Source organism: Staurois parvus, unplaced genomic scaffold (assembly GCF_062004578.1).
Source record: "Staurois parvus isolate SC_StPar_1 unplaced genomic scaffold, SC_StPar_1.0 ptg001220l, whole genome shotgun sequence".
NCBI lineage: Eukaryota > Metazoa > Chordata > Amphibia > Anura > Ranidae > Staurois > Staurois parvus.
Window position 1 is genome coordinate 6174 of NW_028319016.1, and position 18252 is coordinate 24425.

At 40.3% G+C, this 18252-nt stretch overlaps 1 protein-coding gene and 1 long non-coding RNA gene across 2 annotated transcripts; both read left to right on the forward strand.

Moving 5' to 3' along the window:
* The first annotated feature begins 1463 nt into the window (after positions 1-1463).
* Positions 1464-4398, forward strand: LOC149438084 (uncharacterized). The gene is made up of 3 exons (XR_016307955.1): positions 1464-1565; positions 3857-3946; positions 4323-4398. It is a non-coding gene; the product is annotated as an uncharacterized LOC149438084 (long non-coding RNA).
* Positions 4399-4509: 111 nt separating this feature from the next.
* On the forward strand, positions 4510-8401 carry LOC149438085 (uncharacterized). Its single transcript, XM_089660266.1, has 4 exons — positions 4510-4521; positions 4812-4970; positions 5319-5410; positions 6218-8401. Exons 1-4 carry the CDS (start codon positions 4510-4512, stop codon positions 6528-6530), a joined length of 576 nt encoding a protein of 191 aa, XP_089516392.1. The 3' UTR covers positions 6531-8401.
* Positions 8402-18252: the final 9851 nt, after the last annotated feature.

Genomic DNA, 18252 nt, shown 5'->3' on the forward strand with positions numbered 1-18252 from the left:
ACTCATATATCAAAAATATGCCTTCTTACTAGTGTTTATTAAGTTAGAGATAATTGCAAGGTAATGAAACCATTTTACTTATTTTTTTGAGTGAAACCAACTTAAAATAATCAAGCTGCAACAAAGGATGCAGTGACAATACTACACCAGTAGGAGGCAGCAATGCATTAACTGTCCTTAAAGCCCAACTCTGGGCAAAAAGAAAGAAATTCCTATGCAGAGGAGCTTTGCTTGCAATGCAAGGGTTAACTGTTTTTGCAGGGGAGAAAAAAAGCTTAAACTCAGTTGATCCTCCAATACTGCAAATGGCACTCCCCCACGATCCAACAGTGGACTATTCCTGACATCCTCATGTCCTGCAGGTCTATGGGCTTGCTGACATCAGGACCAGTTCACTACTCAAGAATGCTAGATCATGGGGGGTGGAGTTGCATGAGCTGCAGGGATCAGTTTTGTACAGGGAGAATTGAAAGATCAGGTAAGTATATCTCCTTTCTCTCACCACTAGACAAAAATGGGTAGTTAACCCTTGCAGTCCCACTGCAAGGTAATATTTGTTTTGCCTGGAGTTGGGCTTTAAGTGATTGTAAAGTCTAAACAATTTTTCCTGCATTAAGGTGATAAATGTTTTGGTAATATTATTGCCCCCTCACTCCCCTTATTCACTTGATCCAGCGCTATGTCTGTCTGTATAGCGGCTTTCTCTTCAGATTTCCAGGTCTAACAGGCTTTTCTGAGGCAGTTGCTCCTTCTGTCATCAATCAAAGCCAGTGAAGAGAGATTGAGGGATTAGGTGGAGCCAGAGTCTGTCAGTTGACACAGACAGCGGCTCAGGATTGTGCCTGCAGGTGTACCACCATAGGAAGCACACTTAGAACATGAGGAGCCATGAGCGCCAAAAAAGGACAACTGGGGGAATTGCACACAGCAGAAAAGTATAAACGTTTATTTTTTTAAATTGTGTTTACAATCACTTTAGTCCAGTGTTTCAGTACTGCTGCAAATGTATTAAAAATGCCCTAACAGGCAGCCAGATACAGTACATTTTCTCCTGCTGGCTCTTTTTTTCACAGTGCTGCCTTTCTGGTTCTTTTTCGTCCTTTAAGGAGGAGAAAGGGTTAGGCCTCTTGCACATGGGAGTGAAAAACACCTTGTGTTTTACTGATCTCTAATCAGATGTATTAATGTCTATGACACAATGCACACTACTGACTAAAGATTAATAAAGCAGCACCAAGTGTGCAAGAAAAAAATACAAAGTACACTTATTTTCTGTCTATACTCTGTATATACTCATTTACATGCACACTGGAATACAAGTGTATATCCATACACAGCCTCAGAGCCTCAATCATTATTTGTCCTATCTCCAGCCACCTACATTTTCCTCCTCCCTACTTCCAATAGGACATGGGCTTATTAGTGACAGACAGTTGTCAGCACCAATGAGAAGCAGAGGTCCCAGCTAAGCTACAACAGTATGCAGGCAGAAAGCACGTGGATATCAGACTGGAAGGACGTCCAGGAGAAAGAAGAGCTGCTGAAGAGGGTGTGAGAGGCACGGAGTGAGTACAGTGGGAAATATGGGCAATTGGACTTGAAGGATGGACTTGAAGACAGATCTGAGATGTAGAGGAGGTGCCTGAGTAGTGTGAGCTGCAGAGAGGAAGCGCGTGGGAAAGTCCATGTGCTGTAATATGCCACTCCTCCTTGGTGTTCAGTGTCTGCTTCCCCAGAGAGCTGTGTGTGATCAGGAAGGTGGGGGCTGAGGTCTGTGTGTGATCAGGAAGGTGGGGGCTGTGTGAGTTGGAGAGAGGAAGAGTGGGGGAAAAGCTGAGTTCTGAGACTGCCATTCCCTCTTGGGATTTAGTATCATCTCTGGAGGTGAGTGTGTGTTGCACTGTGATCTGGAGAGAGGAAGTGCATGGGAAAAGCTAAGTTCTGTTCAATGTGTGCTTCCAAATCTGTGTCCCTCTGCAGTCTGGGGGGGTGCAATGTGCAGCAGTCTCAGTGTGTGTTTTTTCTCTCTCATGCCCCAGTTTGGTAGATTTTTTTTCCTCTCCTTTTACTGCTATCACCAAGAGTAGAAGAATCTAAAACAGAAATAAAGGCAAAATTTTAGAATTGGAGACCTAATTTCTTGTAATTTTGGTGGCTACCATGGATTTCCCCTCACTTTCAGTGTTGGCTATGAAACAGAAATTAACCTGTTTGGGACCACCCCACACACATATACGGCAACGGGGCGGCACGTGCAGGCTAAATCCCGTAACTGTATGTCGAGGGCGCAGGTGGGCAGGGGAGGTGCTCACACGCTCCCCCAGCGCCGCTGTCACTGTCTCCTCACACAGCAGGAGACAGCGCAGGTATCCGGCAGGCTTGATTGCCACCAGCTACCCAACAATCTTCACTATGAGAGGAGAACGGTGAGCTGCCTATGTAAACAAGGCAGCTTGCGGTTCTTTTGGTAAGGAGCGGAATGATCCCCACCTTCCTGTCATCAGGAGACAGATCACTCTGCTCCATTTGGACAGCCCAGCTCCCCTCACAGTTAGAACATGCCCAGGGAACACACTTAACCCCTCCCTATCTCACTAGTGTTAGCACCTTCCCTCCCAGTGACACCAATACAGAAAAAGTGCTTTTTGTTTAGCACTGATCTCTGTATTGGTGTCACTGGTTCCCAAAATGGTTCACAAGTATGCGATGTGTCCACCCCAATGTCACAGTACTGCTAAAAATTGCTGATAGCCACTATTACTAGTAAAAATAAAATAAAAATAAAAACCATAAATCTTTCCCGTAGTCTGTAGACACTATAACTTTTGCGCAAACCGATCGATATATGTCTATTGGGATTTTTTTTACTAAAAACATGTAGCAGAATACATATCGGCCAAAATTGATGAAGAAAATTGACTTTAAAAAAAAAAAATTCATTGGCTATGTATTATAGCAGAAAGTAAAAAATATTTATATTTTTTTCAAAATTGTTGCTCTGTTTTTGTTTATAGCGTAAAAAGTAAAAACCGCACAGGTGATCAAATACCACCAAAAGAAAGCTCTATTTGTGGGAAAAAAAGGACATAGTTTCTGTTTGGGTACCATGTCACACGACCGTGCAATTGTCAGTTAAAGTAACGCAGTGCCGTATCACAAAAAATGGCCTGGTCAGGAAGGGGGCAAATCCTTTTAGGGCTAAAGTAGTTAATAGGAAATCTCTTGAGTTTGACAGGGATGACAGAAAACTAATGGGTTTTAATAACTGCCCTTACTTTATCAAAAATGTTTTTGCCTTCAGATTTTCTCACATTGCTAATTATATATTGTACTTAATTGTAACTTAAATACTGAAATTTGCACTTACAACTGTAATTGTCAAAATGGCAGTAAAAACATGTCTGTGTCATTAAATTGTGGGTGTCTTATCAGTAAATTTATTTTGGTAGGTTGGCAACACTGTAGATAGAGTGTGGACACTGATCATCTGGGGCCTGGGGGGCGCAGATGCTGACTACCAACAAGGAGGATATGGGGGTGTGGCCACCAACCAGCAAGGGCAGGGGTGCATGTGGCCATGGACTGGCAAGAAAAGGATGCAGTCAACAAGCACTATTTGAATGGGGGAGCAGCCATTGATCGCCAGGGGCTTGGCGTCTGACCACCAGGAGCACATTGTGCTGTCTCTCTACAATCACTTTGCTCTATGAATGCTTGTATGGTGGCAATCTTCAAACCTATTGTGGGGGGGGGGGGCACTGGATGAAAAGACACTTGACCACAAAGGACAAGGGGCGCAGACACAGCTTTTATTACAGTTATTTATGACCATTTTTCCTGTACTCTACTCTTTCAGTCAACAACGATCCATTCTACAGAGGAAGATTTTTCCTTGTGTAATGGTAATCCTTGATCCATAATTACCGACTGGACAGTCTCTGCCATTGTGAGTATTTTCTGGGGTACACAAACACTGACCACATGGGGGAGTGGATACAGATACTGCCCACCACGAAGGGGGGTGCTACAGGGCACAAAAGCCTGTGTTCAGGATGGAGGCGGTAAATATAAACTCTGCATTACAAACCACTGAACTCTGGATGTTGCCTTAAACCATTAAACTTATCCTAACCACTTAAAATGTTAAATGAAACATTCAATTTTAAGTTATTGTAATAATTTTTTTTTCAATGCTTGCTGTAGTTTCCTATGCTTATAAAGAATGTACATACGGTATCAAAGACTGTGTCTGTCTGTAATCTACTAACCACTAGGTTGTAAGGGGGAACTTATTTCTAAGTAAGGAATTTTGTCCTTTTCAGAAGAATTGCTCACAGCAGCTGCCTGAGATGTCTTCCTTGAACAGACTTTGTCAAAGTGGGCTTCAGTACACTGGAGGTAAGATGCCAATAGCTAGTAATATTTTAATGGATTTTCCTGCAATAGGTCTACTTAGAACTCTGCCTTTCAAACTTCTGAGCTCTGGTTCACAAAATTACTGAACTATACATGCAGAATTCTGTAGTTTGTAAGGCAGAGTTCAGTAGTTGGTAAGTAAATTTAGGAGTTAAGCAGTTTTGTGTTGGCTTACAAACCAATGCTCTCTGAATGCAGACTTTAGTAGTTTGTAAGGAAGAAAAGTTTACCTTACTAACCACTGAACTTCACAGGTAAAGGTGAGGGAAGAGCTGGGGGAACCACAGAGAGAGGGAGGACAAGGATCTGCTTGCTGGGGCACTGGAGAATTTGGGAGAAACATATTCAAATATTAAGGCAAAAGAGATTTTTTTTTTTTTATTTGTGTGTTGTAGGTGTTTGCAGAGTTCAATAGAATAGCCACCACAAATCTGCAAAATCACTTTTTTGATGCCCTGGATCGATACACACCACGCTTTGTCACAATCTTCAAGTCCAAGAAAGGAAGTGTTGGAGAGACATTGTCAATGTTTGTGCAGCAAATTAATTCAGAGGTGAGTCTACTGCAACCCTCTTTTTGTTTGTTCTCAACTTACAAAACCTTTCATGATTCACTTTGTTGTAATATACAGAAATATGTAAGATACCATAAATGTACAACCGATAACCTCTGCTACTATCCCTTTTGGCCTATGTTGCTACCTGTATTGATTTCAATATTTTAAAGTGGTCTTGAGAAGTTGTGATCCAATGATGTTAAAACATCGAAGCTATGGGTGTAATTTAAATAACTTCAATCAGTAACTTTCCTGAACTGTCAAATATTGTGATATTTGTTTCAGAAACACGTCGGTTTACATTTTATGCAATATTAAACTGAACTTTTGATAATTTACTTCTAGAAACCTGATGTGACAGCAATGCACACCTTGTGCTCCGAGGCCTCCCTGTTCTACTTGGTGATGACCCCAGTACATTCTACATCACCTGCTTCGTAAGTTATCATAGTTGCACCTTGGCAGTTGTGGGGGGATTTGCTTTATATTCCTTAGAAATACAGATTAATACTTATTATATCACTAGTACAGTGGTGGGCATGGCAGTTTATAAAATGTAATCCCTTAGTGAGGGAGGGTAAAACAAATGTTAATGCCTGAACACAATTTTGCAACTTAGACGTGTTAGTAGAACTGTATCATTACAACTACTTTGTGTATCCAGATGGATTATACCCTTTTTTGCGTGTGTATATAGCTATCTAATTTAAAGTGATATTAAAGTCCTTGTGTGTTTTTCTGTTTAAATATAACAAACGTGTTATACTCCCCACCTTTTGTGCAGTTGGTTTTGCACAGAGCAGCCCAGACCCTCCTATTCTTGGGTCCCCTGCTAGCACTCCTGGCCCTTCCCTCCTGCTGAGTGCCCCTACAGGCACACACAGCCTTGGCACAATTGCCCCAATTGTGCCAAGGCTGTGTGTGTCTATTTAGACACAGAGCTGCGGATTGGCCCCACCTCCTCTCTCTCCTCATTGGCTCACTGACTTTGAATGCAATGGGAGGTAATGGTGCCCCACTGCTGTCTCAGTTAATGAGGACCTGCTGCACACAGAAGGTGCTTTATCCTAATGCATAGAATGCATTAAAATAAAAACCTGCCTTTAGAACCGCTTAAAAAAATGCTTTAAAGGAAGAAACCTTCCAAAAATAGATTGACTTTGACCCTTACCTTGACGCTAAAACTAACCATATACAACACAGTGACAAATAATCATGTTTGTTTTTGTATCGCCTTCTGACAGCGATGAGGTCTGGGCACGTTTACCTGTTGGACTGATGACTGTCATTGATGAAAGTATGCCTGCTTCTCCAAATCATCTCCACCTTGACCCAGTGTTTATTGCCATCATAGCCAAGGGAGGTACTGTAATGGAGGATCTCCAGAACCTACCTCAAGCACTTTGCCTCTTCTTTGGACTTTTATATGCTTTACACCTGGAATACCCTAAAGCCATGAAAAACACTTTTAACTTCATTCAAAGAGTGACGCTTGGCATGTGGGAGAACAAACTCCCACCAAAACTACAAAGTCTGAAGAATCTCCTGTTGTGTTAGAATGTTTGTTTTTTGTTTTATTTTGTTTTGTTTTTCTGCATGCCTGTGACCTGTTTTCAGTAGACTAAAGTTAGCTGACGTCACAGAGCTCAGAAACCTTAGTGTGCTATTTTAAAATTTATTGTAATAGATGTTCAAGCTGGCCAACTGCATCAAAATGATCTGTCTCTGGTCCTTGCATACCAAATCACCATACCTCAGTGGTTGTACAGAACCAATACAGGCTAATGTTATTTCACATATTGCAATTGATGTTCAATTGCCTCAAAGTAATCTCTCTCTGATCATACAACAAACATACCTGAGTGGTTGTATATTACCAATGTGGGCTAAGCTCATTTCATGTATCATAATTGATTTTAAAGCTGACCAACTGCCTCAAAGTGATCTGTGCTTACGTGGAATAAACTCATGGATGCAGTTGTCTAGTTTGTACATCTCTATAATATATGCACTGAGTTTATTCCATGTAAGTACAAATCACTTTGAGGCAGTTGGTCAGCTTTAATATCAATTGTGATATATGCAATGAGCTATGCCTATATTTTCTATTTTGGTGATTTGGTATGCAAGGACCAGAGACAGATCATTTTGATACAGTTGGCCAGCTTGTACATCTCTTGTATATGCAAAGTGTTCACTAGTTCCTACTCATCCTGTAAAAGGTCCTTTACTTGCAGACAGAGTTAATTTAGTGGACCTATTGTGAGTAAGGTTAAAATGGCATGGTGGAAAACTACTATTAAAATGGTTGTAAACTTCAGACATGAAATATGAACAAAGTATATCCCCCTATAGTGTGTACTTGTCTCCATTAAAAGCAATGAGTATAATTTCATTTCTGCTGCTTCATTTCTCCATATCGGCATGAATCACTTCTGACAAGTTTTTTTTCCTGACACCAAGAGAAAAAAGGTGACTGGAGGGCCCTCTAGCAGATTGACAGCCTCAGCTCTGTTCCTGTGAAGGAGGTATCTCATCCCACCAAACAGTTCTTAGAGCTCTCCTCACTGAATTTCTGCAGAGTTTCATTTCAGCTCTCCACCCTCTGTTTTCTGAACTCTCGGACAAGCTTTATAAATACAGCACTTTAAATGGCTGTACTGAAGACTGCAGATTAACAGGTATAACTTGTGTAGCAGTATGTTTAATCTCTGTATCACCTAAGGCCAGTCACTTCACTAGGTATATATGGAAGGGTTTACAACCACTTTAATTGTATGAAAAGATATATTTAAATAGGCAGTCATGGAAAACTCTGGATAGTTTGTCAGGTTTTAAACCGAGCATCAACGTTTGTTATTATGGCTGTTGCTTACTATAACAGTTTGTAGAAGTAATATGTAAATTCTCTACAAGGGCAATAAACAGCTCTGTATGTGCCCTGTTCTTTCCACAATGCTCATGTCACGTCCTTTCCTTTTTATTTTTTTTTTCTTCACACAGAAAACTGCATATATTGTTGCAGGTTCCTGCTCAGGCCAAATCCTGCTAAGGCAAAATCCGCACAAGATACCAGTTTTGTGGTATGAACATAGTGCAGAAGATGTTTTCATTCTCTTGCAGAAAAAGGTGCACAAAACCTCATGGTGTGAACGAGGCCTAAATGTTTTCAAAAGCGAGTTGTTATGTAACAAAGTTTTAAAGAACGATGTTATTTCTTATAACAGTAAGAAAAATTAAAAAAAATTGTATTTGAACTTTGGAACAGTCATTTATTTATATGTACCTGTGAGAATGGAACCACTTGCCCCACAGAAGCTTTTGCCCCTTCATGACCAGGTCATTTTTTTTCTATTCAGCACCATGCTACTTTAACTGACAATTGCACAGCCATGTAACGCTGTACCCAAATTAAATTTTATATACAATTTTTTTTTTCACTCAGAGCTTTATTTTGTATTTGTATTGTATTTGATCTCCACTGGGTTTTTAATTAATAGATATAGATTTGTTACAAAACATCCAATAAAAAAAAAAATTGGTATTCTGAAAAAAATGATCGTGTTCTGGTTAAAACAAACTCCAAATAAGTGTATATTAATTGGTTTGTGTCTACACATATGGAATTTACACAGCTATAGATTCTATACTGTAATGACAGTACAGCAACATAACATAAATAGTGTGACTGTGATGGAGTGGTGGGCAATCTAGAGCTAACACACTGGCTGGGAGGGACACCAACTGACATCAATAGTGACACTAATACAGTGATCAGACAATAATGTACACTGTATTAATGACACTGACGGGGGGGGGGGTTCTGTGAAGTGTAATGTGTGTCATTTGTGCTGCTGTTAACAGATTTAGTTGTCAGGGAGAAGAAACACGGCCTCTGTTCACAGCACAGTGATCTGGCTGTGTCTGTGTAAACGTGATTTGAAAGAGCCGGTTAGCAGGTTTCAGCCACAATCATTGGCTGAAACCTGTTGATTGATGTGTACTGCATCCAATCACAGCATGGGTAGGCAGGGGGTGCCAAACCCTGAAACAGACCCATGCCTTACAGTTAGATAGTCTGGCCTGCCTGCGCCGCTTGTAGGCAGTATTGGGCAGATGAGAGATGTTAATGTAAAATGGATGTTTGGATAAAACTAAAATAAAACAAGTAACGCTTACTTGTTTTTTTTAAGGCAATCGGTTTGCATGGTTTTAACAAGTAAATCGGATTGCTGTGCAAGTAACCACAACTCAATATTCAGAGTTGCAGAAAATATCACATTAGTTAGCCCAACCTAAATAAATGTGTCATTTGGAATACATTACACAGTAAACTTAACTTAATATGATTTTGTTATTTTAAATGGCAAATCTGAGTACTCATTACTAAGTTAAGAGTTCACCTAACATAAAATTTCCAAGTACTATTCACTATTTTTTGTTAGTTGTGTATACTAAAGTGTAAGTTCACCACACTCAATAAGCATTTGTAAGAAGAAAATGCAATTCTTATTCTAGTTTACTTGGTTTTTTTGAGGCAATCGGTTTGCATGCTTTTTTTAAGTAAGGTTTACTAATTGGATTTTACAGTGTATACTGTTTAGAGTATACAGTTAGTGTTTGTCGGTCTTAAGTGTTTTATTTTGATTGTGAATAAGAAATGAAAAATATGTGATGCAAAAACATGTTGAGCGTGTGTCATCTAATGTTCTTGTCAGTATTGTGTGTTTTTTACATGTGTTGTGCTCTGGCCAGAGTGGAATACTTCTCTGGCACATTATTTGGTCTGAGTTTTCTCTGTGGTAAAAGCGGATGCCTGGTTTCGATCTATCTAAATATTTGTCTGTCTATTTTTCTATGGATCAAGGATAAAAGGGCTGATTGGCTGTAAAGCTGATACTCCGGGCAAAAAGGTCCTGCTGTCTATCCTCCGTAAAGGGGTATACCTTCTTCCCCATTTTACAGTCGAGACTGGGCACACCGACGGGACAGCAGTGCAGAGTTCCAACTCTTCGTTTTCGAACTCTAAGAAGCGATCTCTTTACACAGCGATCGACCTAGGAGAGGGATCAGCCAAGAGGGCCTCTAAGAGACGTACTTGCGAACAGTATAGAAGCTCCATAAGCCCTTCATATCAAAGAATCAGAATATGCTGAGAAGAGGTCAGAAGTGTAATGTGAAACATAGCTTTTTAATGTACAATAAAGACTATACAGAAAAATGGTCAGGAGTACAACGTACAACATACACTATACTGGGAATGGGTCAAAAGTATAATGTACAGTGTAACATAGACTATAGAAAGAAAAGAGAGGAGTTTAATGCACAGCATAGACAATGCAGAGAAGGGGCCAGGAGTAACATATACTGTTTAGAGTACACAGTTAGTGTTTTTGTCCGTCTTAAGTTTTTTACTTTGATTGTGAATAAGCAATGAAAAATATGTGAGCCAAAAACATGTTGGGCGTGTCATCTAATGTTCTTGTCAGTATTGTGTGTTTTTTACATGTGTTGTGCTCTGGCCAGAGTGGATTACTTCTCTTGCACATTATTTGGTCTGAGTTTTCTCTGTGGTAAAAGTGGATGCCTGGTTTGGATCTATCTATCTAAATATTTGTCTGTATTTTTCTATGGATCAAGGATAAAAGGGCTGATTGGCTGTAAAGCTGATACTCCGGGCAAAAAGATCCTGCTGTCTGTCCTCCGTAAAGGGGTATACCTTCTTCCCCATTTTACAGTCGAGACTGGGCACACCGACGGGACAGCAGTGCAGAGTTCCAACTCTTCGTTTTCGATCTCTAAAAAGCGATCTCTTTATACAGCCATCCCTCTCCTAGGTAGAGAGGGATGAGCCAAGAGGGCCTCTAAGAGACGTACTTGCGAACAGTATAGAAGCTCCATAAGCCCTTCATATCAAAGAATCAGAATATGCTGAGAAGAGGTCAGAAGTGTAATGTGAATCATTGCTTTTTAATGTACAATCAAAAGCATACAGAAAAAAGGTCAGGAGTACAACGTACAACATACACTATACTGGGAATGGGTCAAAAGTATAATGTACAGTGTAACATAGACTATAGAAAGAAAAGGGAGGAGTTTAATGCACAGCATAGACAATGCAGAGAAGGGGCCAGGAGTAACATATACTGTTTAGAGTATACAGTTAGTGTTTGTCGGTCTTAAGTGTTTTACTTTGATTGTGAATAAGAAATGAAAAATATGTGAGCCAAAAACATGTTGAGCGTGTGTCATCTAATGTTCTTGTCAGTATTGTGTGTTTTTTACATGTGTTGTGCTCTGGCCAGAGTGGAATACTTCTCTGGCACATTATTTGGTCTGAGTTTTCTCTGTGGTAAAAGGGGATGCCTGGTTTCGATCTATCTAAATATTTGTCTGTCTATTTTTCTATGGATCAAGGATAAAAGGGCTGATTGGCTGTAAAGCTGATACTCCGGGCAAAAAGGTCCTGCTGTCTATCCTCCGTAAAGGGGTATACCTTCTTCCCCATTTTACAGTCGAGACTGGGCACACCGACGGGACAGCAGTGCAGAGTTCCAACTCTTCGTCTTCGAACTCTAAGAAGCGATCTCTTTACACAGCGATCGACCTAGGAGAGGGATCAGCCAAGAGGGCCTCTAAGAGACGTACTTGCGAACAGTATAGAAGCTCCATAAGCCCTTCATATCAAAGAATCAGAATATGCTGAGAAGAGGTCAGAAGTGTAATGTGAAACATAGCTTTTTAATGTACAATAAAGACTATACAGAAAAATGGTCAGGAGTACAACGTACAACATACACTATACTGGGAATGGGTCAAAAGTATAATGTACAGTGTAACATAGACTATAGAAAGAAAAGAGAGGAGTTTAATGCACAGCATAGACAATGCAGAGAAGGGGCCAGGAGTAACATATACTGTTTAGAGTACACAGTTAGTGTTTTTGTCCGTCTTAAGTTTTTTACTTTGATTGTGAATAAGCAATGAAAAATATGTGAGCCAAAAACATGTTGAGCGTGTGTCATCTAATGTTCTTGTCAGTATTGTGTGTTTTTTACATGTGTTTTGCTCTGGCCAGAGTGGATTACTTCTCTTGCACATTATTTGGTCTGAGTTTTCTCTGTGGTAAAAGTGGATGCCTGGTTTGGATCTATCTATCTAAATATTTGTCTGTATTTTTCTATGGATCAAGGATAAAAGGGCTGATTGGCTGTAAAGCTGATACTCCGGGCAAAAAGATCCTGCTGTCTGTCCTCCGTAAAGGGGTATACCTTCTTCCCCATTTTACAGTCGAGACTGGGCACACCGACGGGACAGCAGTGCAGAGTTCCAACTCTTCGTTTTCGATCTCTAAGAAGCGATCTCTTTATACAGCCATCCCTCTCCTAGGTAGAGAGGGATGAGCCAAAAGGGCCTCTAAGAGACGTACTTGCAAACAGTATAGAAGCTCCATAAGCCCTTCATATCAAAGAATCAGAATATGCTGAGAAGAGGTCAGAAGTGTAATGTGAATCATTGCTTTTTAATGTACAATCAAAAGCATACAGAAAAAAGGTCAGGAGTACAACGTACAACATACACTATACTGGGAATGGGTCAAAAGTATAATGTACAGTGTAACATAGACTATAGAAAGAAAAGGGAGGAGTTTAATGCACAGCATAGACAATGCAGAGAAGGGGCCAGGAGTAACATATACTGTTTAGAGTATACAGTTAGTGTTTGTCGGTCTTAAGTGTTTTATTTTGATTGTGAATAAGAAATGAAAAATATGTGAAGCAAAAACATGTTGAGCGTGTGTCATCTAATGTTCTTGTCAGTATTGTGTGTTTTTTACATGTGTTGTGCTCTGGCCAGAGTGGAATACTTCTCTGGCACATTATTTGGTCTGAGTTTTCTCTGTGGTAAAAGCGGATGCCTGGTTTCGATCTATCTAAATATTTGTCTGTCTATTTTTCTATGGATCAAGGATAAAAGGGCTGATTGGCTGTAAAGCTGATACTCCGGGCAAAAAGGTCCTGCTGTCTATCCTCCGTAAAGGGGTATACCTTCTTCCCCATTTTACAGTCGAGACTGGGCACACCGACGGGACAGCAGTGCAGAGTTCCAACTCTTCGTTTTCGAACTCTAAGAAGCGATCTCTTTACACAGCGATCGACCTAGGAGAGGGATCAGCCAAGAGGGCCTCTAAGAGACGTACTTGCGAACAGTATAGAAGCTCCATAAGCCCTTCATATCAAAGAATCAGAATATGCTGAGAAGAGGTCAGAAGTGTAATGTGAAACATAGCTTTTTAATGTACAATAAAGACTATACAGAAAAATGGTCAGGAGTACAACGTACAACATACACTATACTGGGAATGGGTCAAAAGTATAATGTACAGTGTAACATAGACTATAGAAAGAAAAGGGAGGTGTTTAATGCACAGCATAGACAATGCAGAGAAGGGGCCAGGAGTAACATATACTGTTTAGAGTATACAGTTAGTGTTTGTCGGTCTTAAGTGTTTTACTTTGATTGTGAATAAGAAATGAAAAATATGTGAGCCAAAAACATGTTGAGCGTGTGTCATCTAATGTTCTTGTCAGTATTGTGTGTTTTTTACATGTGTTGTGCTCTGGCCAGAGTGGAATACTTCTCTGGCACATTATTTGGTCTGAGTTTTCTCTGTGGTAAAAGCGGATGCCTGGTTTCGATCTATCTAAATATTTGTCTGTCTATTTTTCTATGGATCAAGGATAAAAGGGCTAATTGGCTGTAAAGCTGATACTCCGGGCAAAAAGGTCCTGCTGTCTATCCTCCGTAAAGGGGTATACCTTCTTCCCCATTTTACAGTCGAGACTGGGCACACCGACGGGACAGCAGTGCAGAGTTCCAACTCTTCGTTTTCGAACTCTAAGAAGCGATCTCTTTACACAGCGATCGACCTAGGAGAGGGATCAGCCAAGAGGGCCTCTAAGAGACGTACTTGCGAACAGTATAGAAGCTCCATAAGCCCTTCATATCAAAGAATCAGAATATGCTGAGAAGAGGTCAGAAGTGTAATGTGAAACATAGCTTTTTAATGTGCAATAAAGACTATACAGAAAAATGGTCAGGAGTACAACGTACAACATACACTATACTGGGAATGGGTCAAAAGTATAATGTACAGTGTAACATAGACTATAGAAAGAAAAGAGAGGAGTTTAATGCACAGCATAGACAATGCAGAGAAGGGGCCAGGAGTAACATATACTGTTTAGAGTACACAGTTAGTGTTTTTGTCCGTCTTAAGTTTTTTACTTTGATTGTGAATAAGCAATGAAAAATATGTGAGCCAAAAACATGTTGAGCGTGTGTCATCTAATGTTCTTGTCAGTATTGTGTGTTTTTTACATGTGTTTTGCTCTGGCCAGAGTGGATTACTTCTCTTGCACATTATTTGGTCTGAGTTTTCTCTGTGGTAAAAGTGGATGCCTGGTTTGGATCTATCTATCTAAATATTTGTCTGTATTTTTCTATGGATCAAGGATAAAAGGGCTGATTGGCTGTAAAGCTGATACTCCGGGCAAAAAGATCCTGCTGTCTGTCCTCCGTAAAGGGGTATACCTTCTTCCCCATTTTACAGTCGAGACTGGGCACACCGACGGGACAGCAGTGCAGAGTTCCAACTCTTCGTTTTCGATCTCTAAGAAGCGATCTCTTTATACAGCCATCCCTCTCCTAGGTAGAGAGGGATGAGCCAAGAGGGCCTCTAAGAGACGTACTTGCGAACAGTATAGAAGCTCCATAAGCCCTTCATATCAAAGAATCAGAATATGCTGAGAAGAGGTCAGAAGTGTAATGTGAATCATTGCTTTTTAATGTACAATCAAAAGCATACAGAAAAAAGGTCAGGAGTACAACGTACAACATACACTATACTGGGAATGGGTCAAAAGTATAATGTACAGTGTAACATAGACTATAGAAAGAAAAGGGAGGAGTTTAATGCACAGCATAGACAATGCAGAGAAGGGGCCAGGAGTAACATATACTGTTTAGAGTATACAGTTAGTGTTTGTCGGTCTTAAGTGTTTTACTTAGATTGTGAATAAGAAATGAAAAATATGTGAGCCAAAAACATGTTGAGCGTGTGTCATCTAATGTTCTTGTCAGTATTGTGTGTTTTTTACATGTGTTGTGCTCTGGCCAGAGTGGAATACTTCTCTGGCACATTATTTGGTCTGAGTTTTCTCTGTGGTAAAAGCGGATGCCTGGTTTCGATCTATCTAAATATTTGTCTGTCTATTTTTCTATGGATCAAGGATAAAAGGGCTGATTGGCTGTAAAGCTGATACTCCGGGCAAAAAGGTCCTGCTGTCTATCCTCCGTAAAGGGGTATACCTCCTTCCCCATTTTACAGTCGAGACTGGGCACACCGACGGGACAGCAGTGCAGAGTTCCAACTCTTCGTTTTCGAACTCTAAGAAGCGATCTCTTTACACAGCGATCGACCTAGGAGAGGGATCAGCCAAGAGGGCCTCTAAGAGACGTACTTGCGAACAGTATAGAAGCTCCATAAGCCCTTCATATCAAAGAATCAGAATATGCTGAGAAGAGGTCAGAAGTGTAATGTGAAACATAGCTTTTTAATGTACAATAAAGACTATACAGAAAAATGGTCAGGAGTACAACGTACAACATACACTATACTGGGAATGGGTCAAAAGTATAATGTACAGTGTAACATAGACTATAGAAAGAAAAGAGAGGAGTTTAATGCACAGCATAGACAATGCAGAGAAGGGGCCAGGAGTAACATATACTGTTTAGAGTACACAGTTAGTGTATTTGTCCGTCTTAAGTTTTTTACTTTGATTGTGAATAAGCAATGAAAAATATGTGAGCCAAAAACATGTTGAGCGTGTGTCATCTAATGTTCTTGTCAGTATTGTGTGTTTTTTACATGTGTTGTGCTCTGGCCAGAGTGGATTACTTCTCTTGCACATTATTTGGTCTGAGTTTTCTCTGTGGTAAAAGTGGATGCCTGGTTTGGATCTATCTATCTAAATATTTGTCTGTATTTTTCTATGGATCAAGGATAAAAGGGCTGATTGGCTGTAAAGCTGATACTCCGGGCAAAAAGATCCTGCTGTCTGTCCTCCGTAAAGGGGTATACCTTCTTCCCCATTTTACAGTCGAGACTGGGCACACCGACGGGACAGCAGTGCAGAGTTCCAACTCTTCGTTTTCGATCTCTAAGAAGCGATCTCTTTATACAGCCATCCCTCTCCTAGGTAGAGAGGGATGAGCCAAAAGGGCCTCTAAGAGACGTACTTGCAAACAGTATAGAAGCTCCATAAGCCCTTCATATCAAAGAATCAGAATATGCTGAGAAGAGGTCAGAAGTGTAATGTGAATCATTGCTTTTTAATGTACAATCAAAAGCATACAGAAAAAAGGTCAGGAGTACAACGTACAACATACACTATACTGGGAATGGGTCAAAAGTATAATGTACAGTGTAACATAGACTATAGAAAGAAAAGGGAGGAGTTTAATGCACAGCATAGACAATGCAGAGAAGGGGCCAGGAGTAACATATACTGTTTAGAGTATACAGTTAGTGTTTGTCGGTCTTAAGTGTTTTACTTTGATTGTGAATAAGAAATGAAAAATATGTGAGCCAAAAACATGTTGAGCGTGTGTCATCTAATGTTCTTGTCAGTATTGTGTGTTTTTTACATGTGTTGTGCTCTGGCCAGAGTGGAATACTTCTCTGGCACATTATTTGGTCTGAGTTTTCTCTGTGGTAAAAGCGGATGCCTGGTTTCGATCTATCTAAATATTTGTCTGTCTATTTTTCTATGGATCAAGGATAAAAGGGCTAATTGGCTGTAAAGCTGATACTCCGGGCAAAAAGGTCCTGCTGTCTATCCTCCGTAAAGGGGTATACCTTCTTCCCCATTTTACAGTCGAGACTGGGCACACCGACGGGACAGCAGTGCAGAGTTCCAACTCTTCGTTTTCGAACTCTAAGAAGCGATCTCTTTACACAGCGATCGACCTAGGAGAGGGATCAGCCAAGAGGGCCTCTAAGAGACGTACTTGCGAACAGTATAGAAGCTCCATAAGCCCTTCATATCAAAGAATCAGAATATGCTGAGAAGAGGTCAGAAGTGTAATGTGAAACATAGCTTTTTAATGTACAATAAAGACTATACAGAAAAATGGTCAGGAGTACAACGTACAACATACACTATACTGGGAATGGGTCAAAAGTATAATGTACAGTGTAACATAGACTATAGAAAGAAAAGAGAGGAGTTTAATGCACAGCATAGACAATGCAGAGAAGGGGCCAGGAGTAACATATACTGTTTAGAGTACACAGTTAGTGTTTTTGTCCGTCTTAAGTTTTTTACTTTGATTGTGAATAAGCAATGAAAAATATGTGAGCCAAAAACATGTTGAGCGTGTGTCATCTAATGTTCTTGTCAGTATTGTGTGTTTTTTACATTTGTTGTGCTCTGGCCAGAGTGGATTACTTCTCTTGCACATTATTTGGTCTGAGTTTTCTCTGTGGTAAAAGTGGATGCCTGGTTTGGATCTATCTATCTAAATATTTGTCTGTATTTTTCTATGGATCAAGGATAAAAGGGCTGATTGGTTGTAAAGCTGATACTCCGGGCAAAAAGATCCTGCTGTCTGTCCTCCGTAAAGGGGTATACCTTCTTCCCCATTTTACAGTCGAGACTGGGCACACCGACGGGACAGCAGTGCAGAGTTCCAACTCTTCGTTTTCGATCTCTAAGAAGCGATCTCTTTATACAGCCATCCCTCTCCTAGGTAGAGAGGGATGAGCCAAGAGGGCCTCTAAGAGACGTACTTGCGAACAGTATAGAAGCTCCATAAGCCCTTCATATCAAAGAATCAGAATATGCTGAGAAGAGGTCAGAAGTGTAATGTGAATCATTGCTTTTTAATGTACAATCAAAAGCATACAGACAAAAGGTCAGGAGTACAACGTACAACATACACTATACTGGGAATGGGTCAAAAGTATAATGTACAGTGCAACATAGACTATAGAAAGAAAAGGGAGGAGTTTAATGCACAGCATAGACAATGCAGAGAAGGGGCCAGGAGTAACATATACTGTTTAGAGTATACAGTTAGTGTTTGTCGGTCTTAAGTGTTTTACTTTGATTGTGAATAAGAAATGAAAAATATGTGAGCCAAAAACATGTTGAGCGTGTGTCATCTAATGTTCTTGTCAGTATTGTATGTTTTTTACATGTGTTGTGCTCTG